The sequence below is a fragment of the Mobula hypostoma genome, chromosome 12, assembly GCF_963921235.1.
Source record: "Mobula hypostoma chromosome 12, sMobHyp1.1, whole genome shotgun sequence".
Classification (NCBI taxonomy): domain Eukaryota; kingdom Metazoa; phylum Chordata; class Chondrichthyes; order Myliobatiformes; family Myliobatidae; genus Mobula; species Mobula hypostoma.
In genome coordinates, this window is record NC_086108.1 from 48,676,403 (window position 1) to 48,696,824 (window position 20,422).

The 20,422-nt window shown below is 39.8% G+C and overlaps 1 protein-coding gene across 3 annotated transcripts in view; it reads left to right on the plus strand.

The window, feature by feature from the left end:
- Window positions 1–20,422, plus strand: part of prg4b (proteoglycan 4b) — a 38,414-nt gene that overhangs the window by 5,848 nt on the left and 12,144 nt on the right. The window contains exons 3-6 of one of the 3 annotated variants that reach the window (XM_063064029.1): window positions 5,067–5,183; window positions 5,679–5,798; window positions 6,726–6,902; window positions 12,164–13,146. In XM_063064029.1, coding sequence (XP_062920099.1) covers window positions 5,067–5,183; window positions 5,679–5,798; window positions 6,726–6,902; window positions 12,164–13,146 — 1,397 coding nt within the window. The other 2 variants (XM_063064030.1, XM_063064028.1) reach the window with 2 other exon arrangements.

Sequence of the window (20,422 nt, forward strand, 5' to 3'; positions counted from 1 at the left end):
ACAGAGTCCCTTTGCCTCATGCTAAATCAAGCCTTCACCCTCCTCGGGCTGGTGAAGGGTCTCAACCTGAAACATTGAGTGCTTATTCCCTTCCACAGATGCTGCCTGACTTGCTGAGTTCCTCCAGCACTTTGTGTGTATTAACCAACTAAATAATCTTCATGTTAGGGCTTCTGCATTTCCCTTTTTATTCCTTCTATTGTCTTCTCAGTTTTCAATTTCTCTTTCTTTCCTTTTACCTAGTACACAACATGGGACAAAATGTCAGAGAGTCATAATCATAAAGCACTACAACACAGAAACAAGCCCTCCAACCCTTCTACTCCAAACTGAACTTTTCTTCCACCTAATCCCATTGATTTACACCAGGACCATTGCCCTCCATACCGCTCCCATCCATGTACTAATCAAAACTTCTCTTACATGGTACAATCAAACCCACATCCACTGCCAGCCCATTCAAGTCAAGTTTATTGTCATTAACTACATATATGTATATAATGTATATAACTATAAAATGTATTTAGAAACGAGACGTTTCTTCGAACCAGTGCGTTAAGTACAGTAGTATACATAACACAATGTCTTATGAAGGTGGCATAAAATCTACAGATGAATCGCACATAAATAACAAACAGAAATGCATTAATTTTTTTTAATGGAAGGTACGGAACAGATTAACCAGTGACATTTTGATACAATGCGGCTGGGAGCTCAGAAGCCTAATGGCCTGGGGAAAGAAACTGTTTCTCATCCTGACCGTTCTTGTTTTTATGCATCGTAGTCTCCTGCCTGATGGTAGAAAGTCAAAGAGGATGTTGGATGGATGGGTGGGATCCTACAGAGGAGCCATGTATTTGCAGAGGGCAGAAGGGGATGGTTTGTCTGTACCTTCCTAAAGTCCACAATGATTTCCTTTGTCTTCTCCCCATTTTTCTGACTGAAGAAGTTCCCCTACATGCTCCCCTTAAACATTCCACCTTTCACCCTTAACCCATGACCTCTAGTTCCAGTCTTAACCAACCTCAGTGGAAAAAATAACCTACTTGCATTTACCTCATAATTCAGTACAATTCTATCAAATTTCCCCTCATTCTCCAATGCTCCAAGGAATGAAGTCCTAACCCTATTCAACCTTTACCAAAAACTCAGATCCTCAAGACCCAGCAACATCTTTGTAAATTTTCCCTGCACACTTTCAATCTTTCCTGTGGGTAAGTGACCAGAACTGCACGCCATACTCCAAATTAGCTGTCACTGGTGTCATATGGAACTTCAACGTAACATCCCAACTTTTGCACTCAAGACTTTTATTTATGAATACCGATGTACAAAAATCTCTCATTATGACCCTACCTGTGAGGCAAGGAATTATGATCTGTAGTCACAGATCCTTATGTTCCACCACACTCCTCAGTACCCTACCATTCACTGTGCAAGTCCTACCCTGATTTATTCTCCCAAAATGCAACACCTCACACTTATCTTCATAAAATTCCATCTGCCATTTTCAGCACGTTTTTCCAACTGGCCCAGATACCACCACAAGCTTTAATTGCCTTCCTCTCTGTCCACTATGCCTCCAAACTTGATATCATCTGCAAATTTGCTGATCCAATTTACCACACTATCATGCAGATCGTTGATATAGATGACAAACAACAATGGACCCAGCACTGATCCCTGTGGCTCACCATTAATCACAGGCCCCCAGGCGGTGAGGCAAACATCTACTACCACTCTCTGACTTCTCCCCAAAGCCAATGTTGAATCCAATTGACTACCGCATCCTAAATGCCAAGCAATTGAACCTTCTTGACCAGCCACTCATGCGGGACTTCGTCAAAGTCCTTGCTAAAGTCCATGTAAACAATGTCCACTGTTTTTCCTTCATCAAATTTCCTGGTAACCCCCTCAAAAAAAACTCTATAAGATTGATCAGACACCACCAACCACACACAAACCTATCCTAATACTTACATATCCAGTCCCTTCGAATACCTTCTAATAACTTACCCACTACCGATAACAGGCTCACCAGCCTATCGTTCCCCATCTTATTCTTAGAGTCTTTTTTGAACAACAGGACAACAGTTGCTATCCTCCAGTCCTCCTTCTTCTCACTCGTAGTTAAAGACATTTTAAGTAGCTTTGTCAGGGCCCCTGCTATTCCTACACTGGCCTCCCACAAAGTCCAAGGAGACACCTCGTCAGTCTCTGGGGACTTTTTTTTTACCCTAATTTGCTTCAATACAGCAAGCATTTCCTCTTCTCTAATCGGGATTCAGTCCATGAATTTACGACTGTTTTGTTTCAGTTTTACAGACTCTGTGTCTGTCTCCCAAGTAAATCCAGACACAAAAAAATCCATTCAAAATCTGCCTCATCTTTTTTAGCTCCATGAGCAGATGACCGCACTGATCTTCAAGAGAACCAATTTTGTCCTTTGCTATCCTTTTGCTCTTAATATATCTGTAGAAATCCTTGAGAGTCTCCTTCACTTTATCTTCCAAAGCAACCTCATGCCTTCTTTCAGCCCTCCTGATTTCCCTCTCTTGTGTTTCTTGTATTTCTAATACTGAAGTGCCTCATTTGTTCCTGTCTCCCTATACCTGCTTTGCACCTCCTCCTTCTTCTTAACCAGGACCTCAACATCCCTTGAAAATCAAAGTTCACTAAACCTCATAGTCTTGCCTTTTATTCTAACAGGAACATACAAAATCTGTACTCCCACTTACAAAGAATCCCTTTGCCAGAAAACAACCTGTCCAAATGCCCACTTGCCAGATCCTTTCTCCAATTTTGAATCTCAAACTGAGGACTAGTCCTATCCTTCTCCATTATTATCATGAAGCTATTGGAATTATGATCACCAGATACAAAGCGTTCCCCTACACACACTTCTGTCATCTGTCCTGTCTCATTCCCTAAAAGGAGGTCCAGTATTGTGCTCTCTTTAGTTGGGACCCCTATATATTGATTGAGAAAACTTCCATGAACACATTTGACAAACTCCAAACAATTCTTCTATAGTATGGGAGTTCAAATCAATATGTGGAAAGTAAAAATCACACCAACTATCACAAACTTATTTTCCTGCAACTGTCTGCGATCTCTCCAGAAATTTGCTCCACTACATACCACTGACTATTGGGTGGTCCATAATATAATCCCATTAACATGGCCATCCCTTTCACATTCCTCATTTCCACCTACATAGCCTCAGTAGAAAAGCCCCCAAGTCTGTCCTATCTGATCACTGCCATGACATTTTCCCTGATGAGTAATGCCACCCCTCTCCCTTTAACAGTTTCCGCTCTATCAGGTCTAAAACCCTGTTAAATCCATGTCTGATTCTAAAAACTTTAAGAGGAAGATGGGTTCGGGGTGACGCTAAGCAGCCAAATATATTGGACTTTGTCCTTGACCATTAGAAATAGGAGCAGGAGTAGGCCATCTAGTCTTTCATGGATGCTCTGCCATTCAATAAGATCATAGCAGTGGACTCAGCTCCATCTACTTGCTTTTTCCCCATAACACTTAATTCTCCTGCTATGCAAAAATCTATCTAACAGTGTTCTAAGTATACCTAGTGAGGTCCCCTCTAATACCACATTGAGCAAAGAATTCCACAGATTCACTACTCTGGGAAAAGCAATTTCTCCTCAACTCAATCCTAAATTCATTGTCCAGAATTTTGAGGCTATAGCCCCTGGTTCTTGTCTCACTCACCAGTGGAAACAACTTTCCTGCCTCTACTTTATCTATCCATTTCATAATTTAATGTTTCTATAAGATCCCCTCTCTCTCTCTTCTGAATTCGAGTGAGTATAGTCCCAGGCAACTCAATCTCTCCTCACAGGCTAACCTCCTCATCTTGGAAATCAGCCTGGTGAACCTCCTCTGCACTGCCTCCACAGCCAGGATATCTTTCAAATAAAGAAATCAGAAGTGCACACAGCACTCCAGCTACAACCTCACCAGTACCCTACAGAGTTGCAGCATAATCTCCCTGTTCTCAATTTCAACCTCTCTAGCAATGAAGGCCGACATTCCATTTGCCTTCTTGATAACTTGTTATATCTGCAAACCAACCGTTTGCCATTCGTGCACAAGCACTCAAAATTTCCTCTGTACATGAGCATACTGCAATCTTTCACCATTTAAATAATAATCTGATCTCCTAAAATGACCAAAACTCATTCTCGCACTACGTATTCCGTGAGTTTACTTCATATCCCATGACATCTTAGTCCCCCACCCTATCCACCCGCCCCAGCTTCGCCGTCACTCATCCCCCACCCACCTCCACTTCCCTTGAGACAGATGCAAAACACACCCTCTTTCAATCGTTTCTCTCCTCCCATTCCCCGCAATCTTTTTTCTTACATTTCACTTGAAGCATTTTACTTCTAAAAAACCGAATATTCGAAATGCATTACACGAGAAATGATGCCATTTTGCTGAATGTTCTGTCCCACCATTCGCGACTAAAGTGTCTAAAGTGCAGCCCCTCACCACCACACCCCCCATGTGAAAAGTACTTTTTTCTGGTTTCCAACGAGACGCAGGTGCCGCAGTCAGCTTCCTCCAAAAACTCAGCCTCAGCACGAAGAAGCCCTGATGTTCTTAGTTTACACCGTGATCCTCGTAATCAGAGCGCCACTCTCCACCGGCAACACCCTTCTCGGAGCCTCAGTAATGCCCCCTGCCTGCCCCACCACCCGCTGGAAGCCCCGCTTTCTCTCCGTTCTTTCACTTGGGCAGTTGAGATGATACCTTAAGCCCCGCTGTTGTGAAACATAAAACATTTCGTCACCTCAAGAACTACCAACACAAAGCACAGAAAATGGGAAAAGCCGATTTTCAGTAGCCGCACATTCTCGAGCGAAATTCTCGAGCTCTTTATCAAAATAGCTATATCCAGAAAATGACTTAAAATCGGTGTAGAAATAGGTATAGGCAATTTCCGATTGATCTCGTAGAGTGCGTCTCGGTAAATTGGATCAATATTTGAAAGTCTTATTCATATCTGTTCAATTTGTTTTTATTTTTGTAAAATGAAGACAGTTGTAGCGGCAGATGTGCTTCCGGGTACGACCGAAGCAGCAAGTGTAACTGTGACGGTGAATGTATTCGTTATGGTGAATGCTGCGAAGATTACAGGATCCTCTGCACGTCAGGTAACCAGCAGCCACCGCGATCTCTTGGCAGTGTCATATAAACCAAGGGTGTAAGAGTGGCCTCATTTGTTCCTCTTTAATAGCTATGGATTTTTGTTAAGTACAGTCTTAATCATATCGTTATTTCATGATCCTGATGAATAAAATGAATTGCTCAACCCTAAATTTTCTGGAGAATGCGGTAACCCATGTTGATGATCAACCAACCCCCAAGAGGCTTGGGCACATTTGTGTATCTCAACCATTTGGTTATTCATTATGCATATTGTTAGCAAGGTAGGAAAGTTTCACTAGTAAGTTTAATTGTGTCCATGCCCGAGGTAAAAGTTCAATAGTTGTGTTCATCCTAAACTTCCAGTACTATTCCAGCAGAGATGTAACGAAGATGTCTGACTCAGAACTATATCACTCTCACCAGTCTACTGAAAGTAACCTTGTATTTCTACGCTCCTTTTACATTGCATTGTGTACCAAATCTGTTCTGACTCTGGACAGAAACCTCCTGTTCTGGACGCTGCTTTGAGCAACATGAGCGTGGACGGAAATGTCAGTGTGATCCTTCCTGCATGAACTACGGGGACTGCTGCTCTGATTTTGTTGCAAATTGTGGAAAAGGTAGGTTAAGGTCTCCTGGTGTGAAAATGAAGCTACAGATCTTTTGCTTTTCCCATTTTTCTGTGCTTTGTTTGTGTTGGTAGTTCTGGTAGTGCAGGAACCTCAGTGTTGGATGAGCAAATGTTCCATGAGGAGCTTTATTCAGTAAGCAGCACAGAATAGTTTCAAAAATGTTGCTTAAACATGTTCAGATAAGTTATTTGTCTTCAATTACTGGCAAATCTTTAAAAATTCAGTAAATTTCATTCACTCTACTGTAATTTTGAAGACAGATTAAGAAATCATTTCCCATTACAGCAATATTTCTGAATTCCTGAATATGAATTCAAAAATATTGCTCCTGGTTGAATGGATTTATAGACTTGCTTTCAAAATAAAATTTTTAAAGATCAATTTCACCATTTCTCTGTTCCTCATCTCTGACTAATGTTGCAACTTGCAATGAATGAACAGCATACGAAATAGGATGTGTATCATTGTTTTGGTTGAAGTTGCTTTTGCCCATGTGGAATATGATCATGACTATCTCTCTTGAACCTCTTCAAATACGCTGGCACTGATCTCTATCTAGACTCCTCACCAAGTTCCTGTATCTATTCTTCCCACCTTCATGCTTCGACAGAAAGCCATTCCTTTCCTCGGCTCCAATCAGTTTCCCTGCTAACAGCGATTCCTGTCCTTGATCCAACCTTGGTCTGGGTCACAGGTGCCACTAAATTCTGCTGGAGAAAACCCATGAACAAATTATTTCTTGGCATGCCTTCCAAGAACCTCTTAGCACAATTTAAAAGCCGAAGATCAATTTCTCGGCCACACTGTTTCCCTTTATTGTATTGCTGGCATAAGCTCTACCTTGATTATGAAAAGATGAAATTAAAACAATAAAATTTGTCATGGATCATGACCTGTTATTACATATAATCACAGATATCTGGAAAAATCCTGCATTCGTGGCAACAACAAGAGCAAGTTTAGTGTTCACCAGCTCCACAAGACAGCCAACAGCAGAGAAACCAGAGTTTATCAATGATACATTGCTCCAACAAGATGCTGCCAACTTTTTGAATGATAACACAAAAATCAAAGAAGAATCCATGAAGCTAAGTATGGGGAAGCATTTATAACAAAATGAATGATTTTGTTTGCAGATTCTGGACTTTAACATATAATTGATTTATTTGATGGAGGTGCTTCATAATTAAAATGCATAATATTTTACAGTGTGCACAGGTTGCTTAACTTATAGGACAGGATGATCATTTTACAGAGGGCTAAGGATTGAGCAAAATTTCTCAAGATACTTATCAAAACAAATCAGAGCTAATTCTAGGAAGGAGAGCGGATAGAGAAATAATTGGTAATGGTATCTTAACTAAAGGTCTGGAAATGGGTAAGGGGACACAGAAATAATAAGACCATAAGACAGTGGAACAGATTAGGCAATTCGGCCTTACAAGTATGCTCCGTAATTCCATCATGGCCGATTTTTCATCCCTCTCAACCCCATTTCCCTGCCTTCTCCCTGTAACTTCTGATGCTCTGATTAATCAAGAACCAATCAACTTCTGCTTTAAATATGCCCAGTGACGTGGCCTCCACTGACATCTATAGCACTGGATTCCACAAATTCACTACCATCTGGCTAAATAAATTTCTTCTCATCTCTGTTCTAAATAGCATCCCTCTGGTCCTAGACGATCTCATTATAGGGAATATCCTCTCCACATGCACTCTATCTACGTCTTTCAATATCCAATAGATTTCATTGAGATTCCACTCTTTCTTCTAAACTCCAGCAAGTATAGACAGACCCAGACCCATCAAACACTCCTCATATGATAACCCTTCAAATCTTGGAATCATTCTTAAGAACTCTAGATCCTCTCCAATGTCAACACATTTTTTCTAAAATAAGGGGCTCAAAACTGCTCATAATACTCTATGTACAGTCTGCCAAATGCCTTATAAAGTCTCACCATTATATCCTTGACTTTATATTCTAGTCCTATCAAAATGAATGTTTACATTGCAGTTGCCTTCCTTACCACTGAATCAGCCTGCAGATTGACTTTTAGGGAATTCTGCACTAGGAGGTGCACTGCTTATTTTTGAATTTTCTTCCCATTTAGAAAATAGTCCTTATTTCTTCAACCAAAGTGTATGACCACACTTCCCTACACAATATTCCATCTGCCACTTCTTTGACAATTCTTGCAATCTTTCCAAGTCCTTCTGTGGATTCCCAGCTTCCTCAACACTAGCTGCCCCTCCACCCATCTTTGTATTATCCGCAAACTTGGCCACAAAGCCATCAATTCCATTGTCCAAATCATGTGAAAAGAAGCAGTTCCACACACCAGCCTCTGAGGATCACCAGTTCTCACCAGCAGCCAACCAGAAAAGGCCTACTTTATTTCCACTCTTTGCCTCCTGCCTGTCATCCAATCGTCAATCCATGCTAGTATCTTCCTGTAATACTATGGGTTCTTAACTTATTAAGCAGCTTCATATGTGGCACCTTGGCAAAGGCTTTCTGAAAATCCAAGCAAACAACATCCATTGACTCTTCTTTGTCTATCCTGCCTGTTATTTCCTCAAAGAATTCCAACAGATTTGTCAGGCAAGATTTCCCTTGAAGGAAACCATCCTCACTTTGGCCCATTTTATCATGTGCTTCTGAGTACCCTGAAACCTCATCCTTAATAATGGACTCCAACATCTTCCCAACCACTGACGTCAGGCTAACTGGCCTATAATTTCCATTCTTTTCTGCCTCTTCCCTTTCTTAGAGTGAAATAACACTTGTAATTTTCCAGTTGTCTGGGATCATTCCAGAATCTAGTTTTCATTGAAAAATCATTACTAATGCCTCCACAATCTCTTCAGCTACTTCTTTCAGAACCCAGGGGTGCAGACATCTGAACCAGGTGACTTATCTACTTTCAGACCTTTTAACTTCCCAAGCACCTTCTCCTCAGTAATAACAGCTACACTCACTTCTGCCCCCTGACACTCTTGAATTTCTAGAACATTGCTACAGTAAACTAGAACAGTGAAGACTGATGCAAAATACTTAAGTTTGTCCACCATTTCTTTGTCTATCTTTACTACCTCTCCAGCATCATTTTCCAGCACTCCAATATCCACTCATGCTTCTTTTTTCACTTTTTATATGATCTGCAAAAAACTTTTGCTATCCTCTTTTATATTATTGGCTATATTGCCTTCATATTTCATCCTTTCTCTCCTTGCAGGTTTTAGTTGTCTTCTGTTGGTTTTTAAAAGCTTCCTAATCCTCAGAATTCCCATTTTTTTTTTTGCTATACTTTATGCCCTCTCATTTGCTTTTATTGTGTCTTTCTTATCCCTTGTTCGCCACAATTGTGTTATCCCTCCCTTTCAAATACTTCTTCATCTTTAGGATGTATCTATCCTGTGCCTTTTGAACTTCTCACAGAAATTCCGGCCACTGCTGCTCTGCCTTCATTCCTGCTAGTGTCCCTTTCTAAGCAACCGTAGCCAGATCCTCTCTCATGCCTCTGTAATACCCTTTACTCCACTGTAATAATGATACATCTGATTTCAGTTTCTGCTTCTCAAGCTGCAGGGTGAAATCTATCATATTATGATCACTGTCTCCTGAGGATTTTTTTATCTTATGCTCCCTAATCAAATCTGCTTCATCACAAAACACCAGATCCAGAATTGCCTTTCCCCTAGTGGGCTCAACCACAAGCTTCTCTTTTGGTTCCAGCACCAGCCTGATTTTGCCAGTCTACCTGCGTATTGAAAGCCCCCCTGACTATCATAACATTGCCCCTTTTTAAATGCCTTTTCTATCTCCCATTGTAATCTGTGTTCCACATCCTGACTACTGATTGGAGGCCTGTATATAACTCCTATCAGGTTTTCTACCCTTGCAATTTCTTAACTGCACCCACAAGGATTCTACATCTTCCAATCTAATGTCACCTCTTTCTAACGATTTGATTTTATTTTTTTACCAGCCTCTCTGCCCAACTACCTGTCCTTTCAATACATTGTGTATCCTGGGTTGTTAAGCCCCAAACTATGATCTTCTTTCAGCCATGACTCAGTGATGCCCACAACATCATACCTGTCAATATCTAACTGCGCTACAAGATCATCTACCTCATTTCATATACTACTGGCATTCAATTATAACACCTTCAGTCCTACATTCATCACCCTTTTCAATTTTGCTCCCACATTACACTGCACCTCATTCCATCACTGCAGTTTTGCCCGAACATCAGCCAGTCCTTCCTCACAGTTTCACTACACACTGCATCTACTTGTATACCAACTGCCCCATCCTCAGCCCCATCACTCCTGTTCCCATTCCTCTGCCAAATTAATTTAAACCCTCCCCAACAGCTCTAGTAAACCTGCCTGCAAAGCTATTCGTTCCTCTCAGGTTCAGGTGTAATCTAGCCTTTTTAAACAGATCATTTCTTCCCCAGAAGAAATCCCAATAATCTAAAAAAAACCTGAAACCCTGCCCCCTGCACCAATTCTTCAGCCACACATTCATCTGCCAAATCAACCTATTCTTATTTTTATTTATTTTTATTTTATTGAGGTGCAGTTCAGAGTAGGCCTTCTGAACCTTTGAGCTACTCGATTCAGCAATCCCCCAATTTAATCCTGGCCTACTCACGGGACAATTTACAATGACCAATTAACCAATCAACCGGAACCTCTTTGCACTGTGGGAGGAAGGCGGAGCACCAGAAGGAAACCCATGCAGTTATGGGGAGAACATACAAACTCCTTACAGGCCCTGGCGCGAATTGAACTTGGGTCACCTGTACTGTACAGCACTGTGCTAGCCACTGCACTACCATGCCACCCCACTGCCGTGTGGCACAGGCAGCAATCCGGAGATTACTACCCTGAAGATCCTGCTTTTCACCTTTCTACCCAACTCCCTATATTCTTTCTTCATGACCTCCTCCCATTTCCTACCTATATCGTTGGTACCAATATGTACCATGACTTCGGGCTGCTCACACACCCCCTTCAGCATGCTGAGACATCCCTGACGTTGGCACCTGGGATGCAATATCTTATCTGGTGTCTCTTTCATGTCTACAGAATCTCTTGTCCATTCTTCTAACTACGGAATCATCACTACTGTACCCCTATTTTCCCCCTTCCCTTCCCTTCCGAGCCACAGAACCAGATTCAGTGCCAGAGACCTTGTCCCTGTGAATTCCCCAACAGTGGATATATGTAGTATTAAGGGAAAAACCCACAGGGCTACTTTGCCTATTCCCTTTCCCTCTCCTGACAGCAACCCAGGTACCTGCCTCCTGCAACGTAGGTATGACTTTTATCATAGTTGAAAGAAACTTGTATGAGGAAGGACAACTTTGGTAGACAGATTAGAAGTGGAACCCCTTGATCCGGAAATCTTAATGGAGAGGACAAACAAATCTCTGACCTGGTCCGCTGGTAATATTAGGGACATAAAACACATGGATCTCACTTAATGAAGAAATCCATTTGTGGTAGAGGCATAGGAAATCCAGCCACAAAGGTAGGCACTCCTGAGGCACCGCAATGCATCCGTGGAGAATAAGATCCGCTGAAATATCAAATGAATATTTTGAATAGCCAGAAGACAGTATGTCACAACAATCTTCTAGGAACATTAGCAAAAGACAATCTTAGCTAAACATGGGATTACAGATCCCCTTAGTGGTTTGTCCTTTAAGGTAATGGGTGAATAATTAGGGACAGAAGGAAATATTAAGATAGGTTGTACAAGCTTGGAATTTTCTTTTTGGAGCAAAGGAGGATGAGAGGTAACTTGACAGAGCCATAGATAGAGTGGAAAGCCAGAGGCTTTTTCTCCCCCCCCATCCCAAGACAGAAACGGCTAATACGAGAAGGCATAATGTTAAGGTGATTGGAGGAAAGTACAGGGGGATGTCAGAGTTAAGTTCTTTACACAGAGTAGAGGGTGTGTGAAATGGCCTGCCAAGGATGGAGGAAGAAGCAAATACATTAGGGGCAATTAAGAAACTCTTAGGTAGGAACATGGATGACAAGAAAAATGGAGGTTTATTTAGGAGGGAAGGGTTAGATTGATCTTAGAGTAGGTTAAAAGATCAGCCCAACATTATGGGCGGAAGCTCCTGTACTGTTCTATGTTCTAACCATCGGAAGAAGACAGGACAAAATCATTTCTAAGATTTTTGTCCACAAGCAACGTAAAACAATGTTTCCATTGTAAAGTAATTTATTGATAGCCGAGTAGGAGTATGCCCCAAGCAAATAAAGATGACTTGTTAGTGAATCATCATTTTTTTCTGATTTATCATGATTTATTTTTACAGAAAATGGAAGTGCTAAAGTAAGTGAAGGATCGACCATCATCAATCCCAACAGACTTGAACTTGGAAAACAAGATTCTAAAATCTCGGATCAAGAAATGACAACAACTAGTTCTTCTACAGATACATCTAGAGAATCTGAAACCTTGGATAATGGAATGACAACTCCATCTGTTTCAAAAGATGGAACCTTCAATTCTAAAATTTTGGCGAAAGTCATGACAACATCTGTTACTCCTGAAGATGGGACCATGGATTCTAAAACCTTTGAAAATAGAATGACAACGCATTATGTTCCTGAAGATAGGTCTACAACCCCCAAAACCCTGAATGAAGGAAAAAAAACAACCACTGCCGTTACCACAAATTCAAAAATTCTGTATAAAGAAATGACAACAGTTATTCCTAAAGATGCTAGCTCAGATTCTATGCCTTTGCATAAAGCAATGACCACACCCTCTATGGAAGTTACCACCACAGAATCTACAATCTCAGATGCACACGCAACAATTCATTCTGCCTCAGAACAGACTTCCTCAGTTCCTGATAAACTGGATAGAGGAACAATAACATTTCCCATTCCTGAAGACAATTCTAACACCCTAGATGAAGAATTAGTGACTGTTCCTGAAAGCGATGCCCTCAATTCAAAAATTCCAAACAATGGGATAAAAGCGCCCTTGGTTAGTGAAAATATTTCCAAGAGTTCTGAAGCTCAAGATAATAAAACGATAACACCTACTCTTTCTGCAGATTATTCTACAAATTCTAAAATCCTGCATAAAGGAATGACAACATCCCCTATCCCAGAAGATGTGCCCACAGATTCGAAAATTTTAGAGAAGGGATTGACAACGAACACTGACCCTGAAGAGGTCACTGGTCCTGGAGTTCTGGAGAATGTAAAAACAACTTCTGTTCTTCCTGAAGCTGCTTCTACAAATGCTGGAATCTCAGGCAAGGTAATGACATCGCTCTCTGTTCCGGTAGGTGCCACTATAGCATCTAAAATGTTACACAAAATAATAACATCTTCCCCATTTCCTCAGGCTAGTACCAGTGATTCTAAAATCTTGGATGATATAGTGATGACACCCTCAGTTCCTGAAGATAGGACCGTAGATGTGAAAGGTTTAGATGAAGGTCTGTCAACACACTTTGCTAATAAAGGTAGTTTCACAGATTCTAAAATATTGGATAGAAGGCTGACCACACCTTCTGTTCTTGAAGGTGGGAATAAGTATTCTAAAACCTTGGCTAGCAAAGTGACAACCTATAGTGCTTCTGAAGGTGAGTTCAGGAATTATAACTTTCTGGACACTGCAATGCCAAAGAACACTTCCCCAGTAGAGACTTCCATGGGTTCTAATATATTGGATAATAGAATGTCAACCTCCCATGTTCCTGTGGATGCCTCTACAAATGCAAGAATGTTGTATGATGGAGTGACTTCATTCCCTACTAAGATAGGTGAGGCCACTTATTCTGAAATCCCACATCAAATATTTACAACTTCCCCTTTCCCCAAAGATGGAGTCACATATTCCAAAATCTTGGATCACAAATTGTCAACACAATTTTATGAAGACACCTCATTCAATTTAAAACAATTGGATACTGAAATGACAACTAGTTCTGAAAATGGGATCATGGGGTCTGAAGTATCTTATAAAGGGATGCCAACTTCTCCTATCCCAGGAAAGGTGACAACAGATTCTAGAATGCTGCATAAAGTAATGCCATGGTCCAAGGTTCCTGATTATGAGAGATCAAATTCTATAACAGTTCCTCAAGATGGGATTGTTGACTTTAAAAACATGGATACAGGAATGACATTGCACACTGTCCCAGAAATATCTTCTTCAGATCCTAGTAAACCAAGCAAGGGAATGATAACAAGCTCCATTCCCAAAGTTGTGACCAGTGAATCTATAACCCTAGATAAGGGAATAACACCCACTGTTCCTGCGAGAGATTCCATGGATTCAAAAATCCTGAACAATGAAATAACAATGCTTTCAATTACTGAAGATGCTTCCATGAGTTATAAAACCTTGGATAACAAAATGAAGACTCCCTCCATTCCCACTGATGCTTCAACGATGTCTAAAATTCTAGGTAAAGAAGGGACAACAGCTTTTATCCCACAGGATAATTCCACAAAATATAAAATCTTAGAAAAAGGCATGAAAACAGACACTGTTCCTGAAGAGATGTCCATAGATCCTAATATACCCAAGAGTGGAATTACAACTCTCTCTGTCCCTTTATCCAACACTGGATTCTTGGAAAATGGAACAACAATGCTCCCAACTCCAACAGATGAGACCATAAATTCAAAGCCACCGTTAAAAGTAATGACACCATCCCCTTTTCCTGAAGATGGTTCCACAAAATCTAATATCTCATTTGAAGGGATGACAACACCACCTATTCCTAAAGATGGGGTCATGGAAAAAGGAATAACAACTCCCCTTTTTCCTGTAGATGGGATAACAGATTCTAAAGTTTTGGTTAAAAAATTGGAAATACTCAATATTTCGGCAGATACATCCACAGTTTCAAAAATATTGGATGTGCCCTCTCTTCCTGAAGAAGGCACCAAGGATTCTACAATTTTAGATAACGTATTGACAACATCAGCTTTTCTTGAAGGTGGGACCAGGGATTCTATGAACTCAAATAAAAGCACATCAACATATAGCGTTCCTGAAGACAGCTTCACATATCCTAAAACCACGAATAAGGGAATAAAAGCCTCTCGTCCTGGAATGGCTTCCACAGATTCAAAAGTCTTGAACAAAGGGATAACAACCTCACATGCTCCAGAAGATGATATCCCAGAATCTATATCTTTGGATAAAGTGATAACAACTGTCTCTACTGCAGAAGTTGATTCCCGAGAAACAAGACCATCAAATACACAAATAACATATACTGCACTAAAAGAGACTACAGCAGCTCCTAGTATATTGGATAAAGAAATGACAATGTTTCCTGCTCCTGAAGACATGGCCAATGATAATAAAATCTTGGAAAAAACAACAACCATTATTTCTCAAAATAATTCCATGGATTTAAAAATCCTGAAAAATAGAACAAATATACAGTCAGTTACTGACAGTCTTTCCATTAGTTTGAACAAAATTACAACTCCCTCTCTTCCAGCAGATTATTCCAAAGATTCTAAAATTGTCAATAACAGAATGACAACTCCTTTTGTTCTTCCGGTGACAACCATGGATTCAAAAATGTTGATGAAAATACTTGCAATATCTGCTGTTACTGATGATAGAATGGCAGACTCTAAAACCACCAACATCATGGTCAGCACATCAGCTATTCCTGAAAATGGAACCAATGATTCTAAAACAGTATTGACAACATTATCTGTTCCTGAGAATGGGACAATGGTTACTAAAGTATTCAGTGAAGGATTAACAACACCCTTTGCTAATGAAGGTAGTTCCACAGATTCTAAACTCTTGGAAACAGGATTGACTAAAACTTCCGTTCTTCAAGATGGGAAGATGCATTCTAAAATCTTGGATAACATAATTAAAAAATCCAATATTTTTGAAAGTGGGTTCACAGATCCTAAAATCTTGGCTGAAGGAATGAAAACGACCATAGTTCCTGAAAATTATTCCATGGATTCAGAAATCACAAGCAATGGGGCGAAAATGTCCTTGATTACTAGAAGTATTTCCACAAGTTCCAACATAACATCAACAGGCACTACTCTTGAAGATGGCACCACTGATTCTATGTTTTCGGATAAAGGATTGCCAACAGTTTCAAACACTGATGTTGTTCCTACAGAACCTAAAACTTCAAACACAGGAATAGCAACATATATTGACCCAGATGAAGCATCCTCAGTTCCAAGTATATTTAACAAAGACATGACAACATCCACTGTTCCTGAAGAAAGGATCAATAATTCTAAAATCCTGGAGAACAAGACAGCAGCCAATATTCCTGAAAATGAATCTATTTATTCAAATACCCAAAACCATAGGCTGACAACGCCCCCAGTTGCTGAGGACATCTACACAAGTTCTAAAATTTTGTATGATAAAATGGTAAATTCCTCTATTCCAGTTGATGTGACTACAGAATCTAATATTTTGGATGAAGTAATGACAACAACCTTTATCCCTCAAGTTACTTCCAGGGAAGCAAATCTCTTGGAGGCAGAAATGACAACACAGACTATCCTTAAACAGGCTTCTAGCACATTAGTTATTGGAAGAATAACTCCTTCTGTTCCTGTACTTGCTTCTACAAATTCAAAAACCTTGGATAACAGAACCATCACATCCTCAGTTCCAGAAAGTAAAAAGACAAATTTGAAAGCATTTCATCAAATAGTGACACAGTCCTTGTTTCCCAAAAACACAAATATGCAAAATAGTACAACATTACCTACTAATATGACAGATGCTTCCACAAAAGCAGAAACCTTGGCTAATGCGAAGACTGCTCTGCCAGTTGCTGATGGTGAGACCATGCTTTCTAAAACGTTAGATAAAGGACTAACAACCACAGCATCACTTATTTCTCAAGGTAAGATAACACATTCTAAAATATTGAATAAAATAACATCAACTGACACAATTCCTGAAATGGACACCACGGATTATTCATCCTTGGATAAAAGAATGACTGCAGCCTTTACCACAGAGGTTGCCTCGATAGAACCCACACTCTCAGACAGGCAAGTTACAACACCCACTGTCCCAGAGGAAGCTTCCCCAGTTCCTACTACATTGGATAAACGAATGACAGCATTCCCTGTTCCTGAACATCAGAACAATCTTTCCAAATTACCAGATAAAGTGGTAACAACAGTTGCTCCTGCAGACAGTTCTGTAGATACAAAGCTCCGGAAGAACTGGCATACAGTGCCCTCTATTACTGAGGGCATTTCCACAGGTTTTAAAATCTTGGACAAAGAGATGACAGATTCCTCTCTCCCTGTAGATGTGACCACAGATTCTACAACCTTGGGTAAAACAATGACAATGGCCTTTTTCAGAGAAGATGCTAAAATGGAATCTAAAATCTCTGTGACAAGATTGACAACACACAACATCTTTGATAAGGCTTCAGAAAGTTCTATTACACTGATTAGTGGAATGACAGATCCTTCTATTTTGACAAAATCTTCTACAGATTCTCAAATCTTGGATAATAGAAACATCACATCCTCTGTTCCAGAAGGTGAAGCCACAGGTGCTAAAACCTCTCATCCAATAATGACATCATATCCCAAAGATGCAAATACAGCATCCACATTCTCGACTAAGAAAATAACAGCTCCCACTGATCCTGAAGATGAGTTCCTGAAATCTAAAATCTTGGATAAAGAAATAACAACTTCTCTTCCCAATAATGGGACCATGAATAAAGGAGTAACCAAAATTTCTTTTACTGACGATATCACAGGTTATAATACCTTGAGTAAAATATTGTCAACCGCTATTAATGCTAGAAATGCTTCTAATGATTCCAAAATCTTGGATAGTGTATTGACAACTCCTTCTGTTTTGGATAATGGGACCATGGATTCTAGAATCTTGGACAGAAAATTAATAACCACTGTTCCTGAAAATGATTCAGAAGTAATGGCTAAAACAATAGCAGTGTCACCTGTTCTTCAAGACACAATAACGTCTTCTAAAATCCCATATAAAATAATATCAGAAGTAACTGTTCCTGAAAATGGTACCATGGATTCTGTATTCGTGGGTAATGAAATAACTAAAGCTTTTATGACTGAAGGTGCTTTCATTCAACTTAAAATGTTGGACAGAGAAAATGCAACACAGATCCTCCCGGAAGAAATCTCGTTAAAACTTAGTAAATTAAAAAAAGGAATTGACAATCTGTCCAGCCCTGAAGATAGCACTAGTAGTTCTAAAATTAAATATAAATTAGCAACAACGGAAGATGATTCCATTGATTCAGAAATCCAGAACAAAGGCATGACAGTGCCTTCGGTTAGTGAAGGTGTTTCTATGAGTTCTCAAATCTCAGGTAGCAAAATGTCAATTTCCTCTGTTCCTGCAGATGGGAACACTGATTTTAAAATCTTGGATACAACAGTGGCCACAGTCTTCATCACAGAGGATATTTCTACAGAACCAAAAATCTTGGTTCATGCAATGACAGATTCTTCTGTTGCGGAAGATGGAACCATGGATTCTAAAATCTTGGATAAAGGAATAACAACAACTGTTCCCACCAATAATTCCACTGATCGGAAAACCTTGGATGAAGGAGTTACCACACTACCTGTATCTCTAGGTAGCATAACAGATTCTAAAATCCAAAATGAAATAACATCAACAAACTCTGATGTCTTGGCTAATAAACTGGCAACTTCCACTGTTGATGGGGATGTTTCCACAGATTCTGAGGTCTTGGATAATGAAAAGACAGTTCCATCTGTTCCTGATGATGCAACCATGGATTCTAAAACCACAGATGAAAGAATAACAACCATAGTTCTTCAAGAAAATTCCACTCATACAAAAATCCTGAACAACCAACCAACAGTTCCCTCGGTTCATAAAGATGCTTCTGCAGATTCTATGGTCTTGGATAAAGGAAAAGCACCAACCATTGCTCCTGTGCATGAATCCACAGATCCTAAAATCATGCATGCTGGATTAACAGACTTTGCAGTTCCTGACAAGCTGAGAATAGATTCAATGTCTGGTATGCCCCAAGATGGGACTATAGATTCTCAAATCATGGATAAAAGAAAAGTAGCATCCTTAACTAAAATATATAGTTCCATGAGTTATGAAATCCTGGCTAAAGAAATGACAACAACTGCTGGAACTTCCACAGATTCCAGACCTTTGAATAAAGGAACATCAATGCATCCTGAATTAGAATATAGGAACACAGAATCTAAAATCTTGGGCAAAGGAATGACAGCATCTTCCATTAACAAACGTAGTTCCACAGATCCTAAAGCCTCAAATAAAGGAGCTACAGCACCCTCTATTCCTATTGCTTTTTCAAAGACTAAATTCTTAGACAAAGGAAGTGCAGAGCATTCCGTCACTGGGTATAGAACCATGGAGTCTAAAGTGGTAAACAAAGGAGGAGGCATAATTCCAGAAGATGACCCTAAAATCTCCAAGCTCTTGCATAATGAAAGAGTAACAAGCCCCACTTCAGAAAAAAGTATTCTTCATCTTAACAGCTTCCATACTGCAGAACAAATACAGCCTACAATTCCTCAGGAAACTAGTTCCATCGGTTCAAACTTAAACAAAGGGAGAGTATCACAATCCATTGTACCTTCACATCCTGTAACATCAGATCCAGTATTGAAAACCGTGGAGATGGCATGGGTCAATGTCTTACAGAATCCTGTAACAATGGAACCTGTTAACTTAAATATAGAAATAAAGATCAGTAAAGAAGAATTAGTTGCTACAAATTCAAAGTTAAAAAGAGAAAATATAAAGCCCAAAGTTCCTGTTGAACACAAGGTAACAGATTTTAACATAAATTAAAACAAAACCATGCAGATTATCAATTCCCAGAATTCACAGTAAATAGTTTTTCTATTTTAAATATCAAAAAATTCGATAATGCAGAACCATTGCTTCAGCAATTATATGCTTGCTAATAGAAATAGTTATTTAAAAAGAAACTTAATTGTCCACCTTGAAGGTTGAATTCAGCTCTATCTCCAACTGCAATTCCACAAGAAAATAATTTTAAAATTGAAGTCTCCTGCTTCCAGCACAAATCTGCAAAGGAAAGAGTTTTGTGCTGGTTATTTCTCAAGTACTCAAGAGAGAAGCTGTTACTCGAATCAGAAATAATTTGGTCAGTGCTTTAGGCTCTCAGTAGAAGCCAACACTCCCTTCCCCTCCATCTCCAGGGAGAACCCCTTAACAATTAATGACACTGCAAGTTCTGGATGCAGAAAAACAGCAGTGAGAGGACTGTGTCAGCTTGGTGCTTTTGACAGGAGAAATTTACAGTATTTCTTCCACCCCAGTTATTTCTGACAAAGATTTTTTTTGGTGGAAGCACAATGCCTTTCTTTGAAAGTGTGCACTACATTCATCAGCAGCTCTTTTAGAAGTAGGTTCATCTGATTTGCATAATACAGATTTTAAAAGGTTCAAGTAGGTTTGAGATATTACAGTGTCATAATTATGCCTAATTGAAAAGCATCATAATGGTCTAATCAATTGTCAGTGGCATAATTGTAGCATTGTCCTGCAA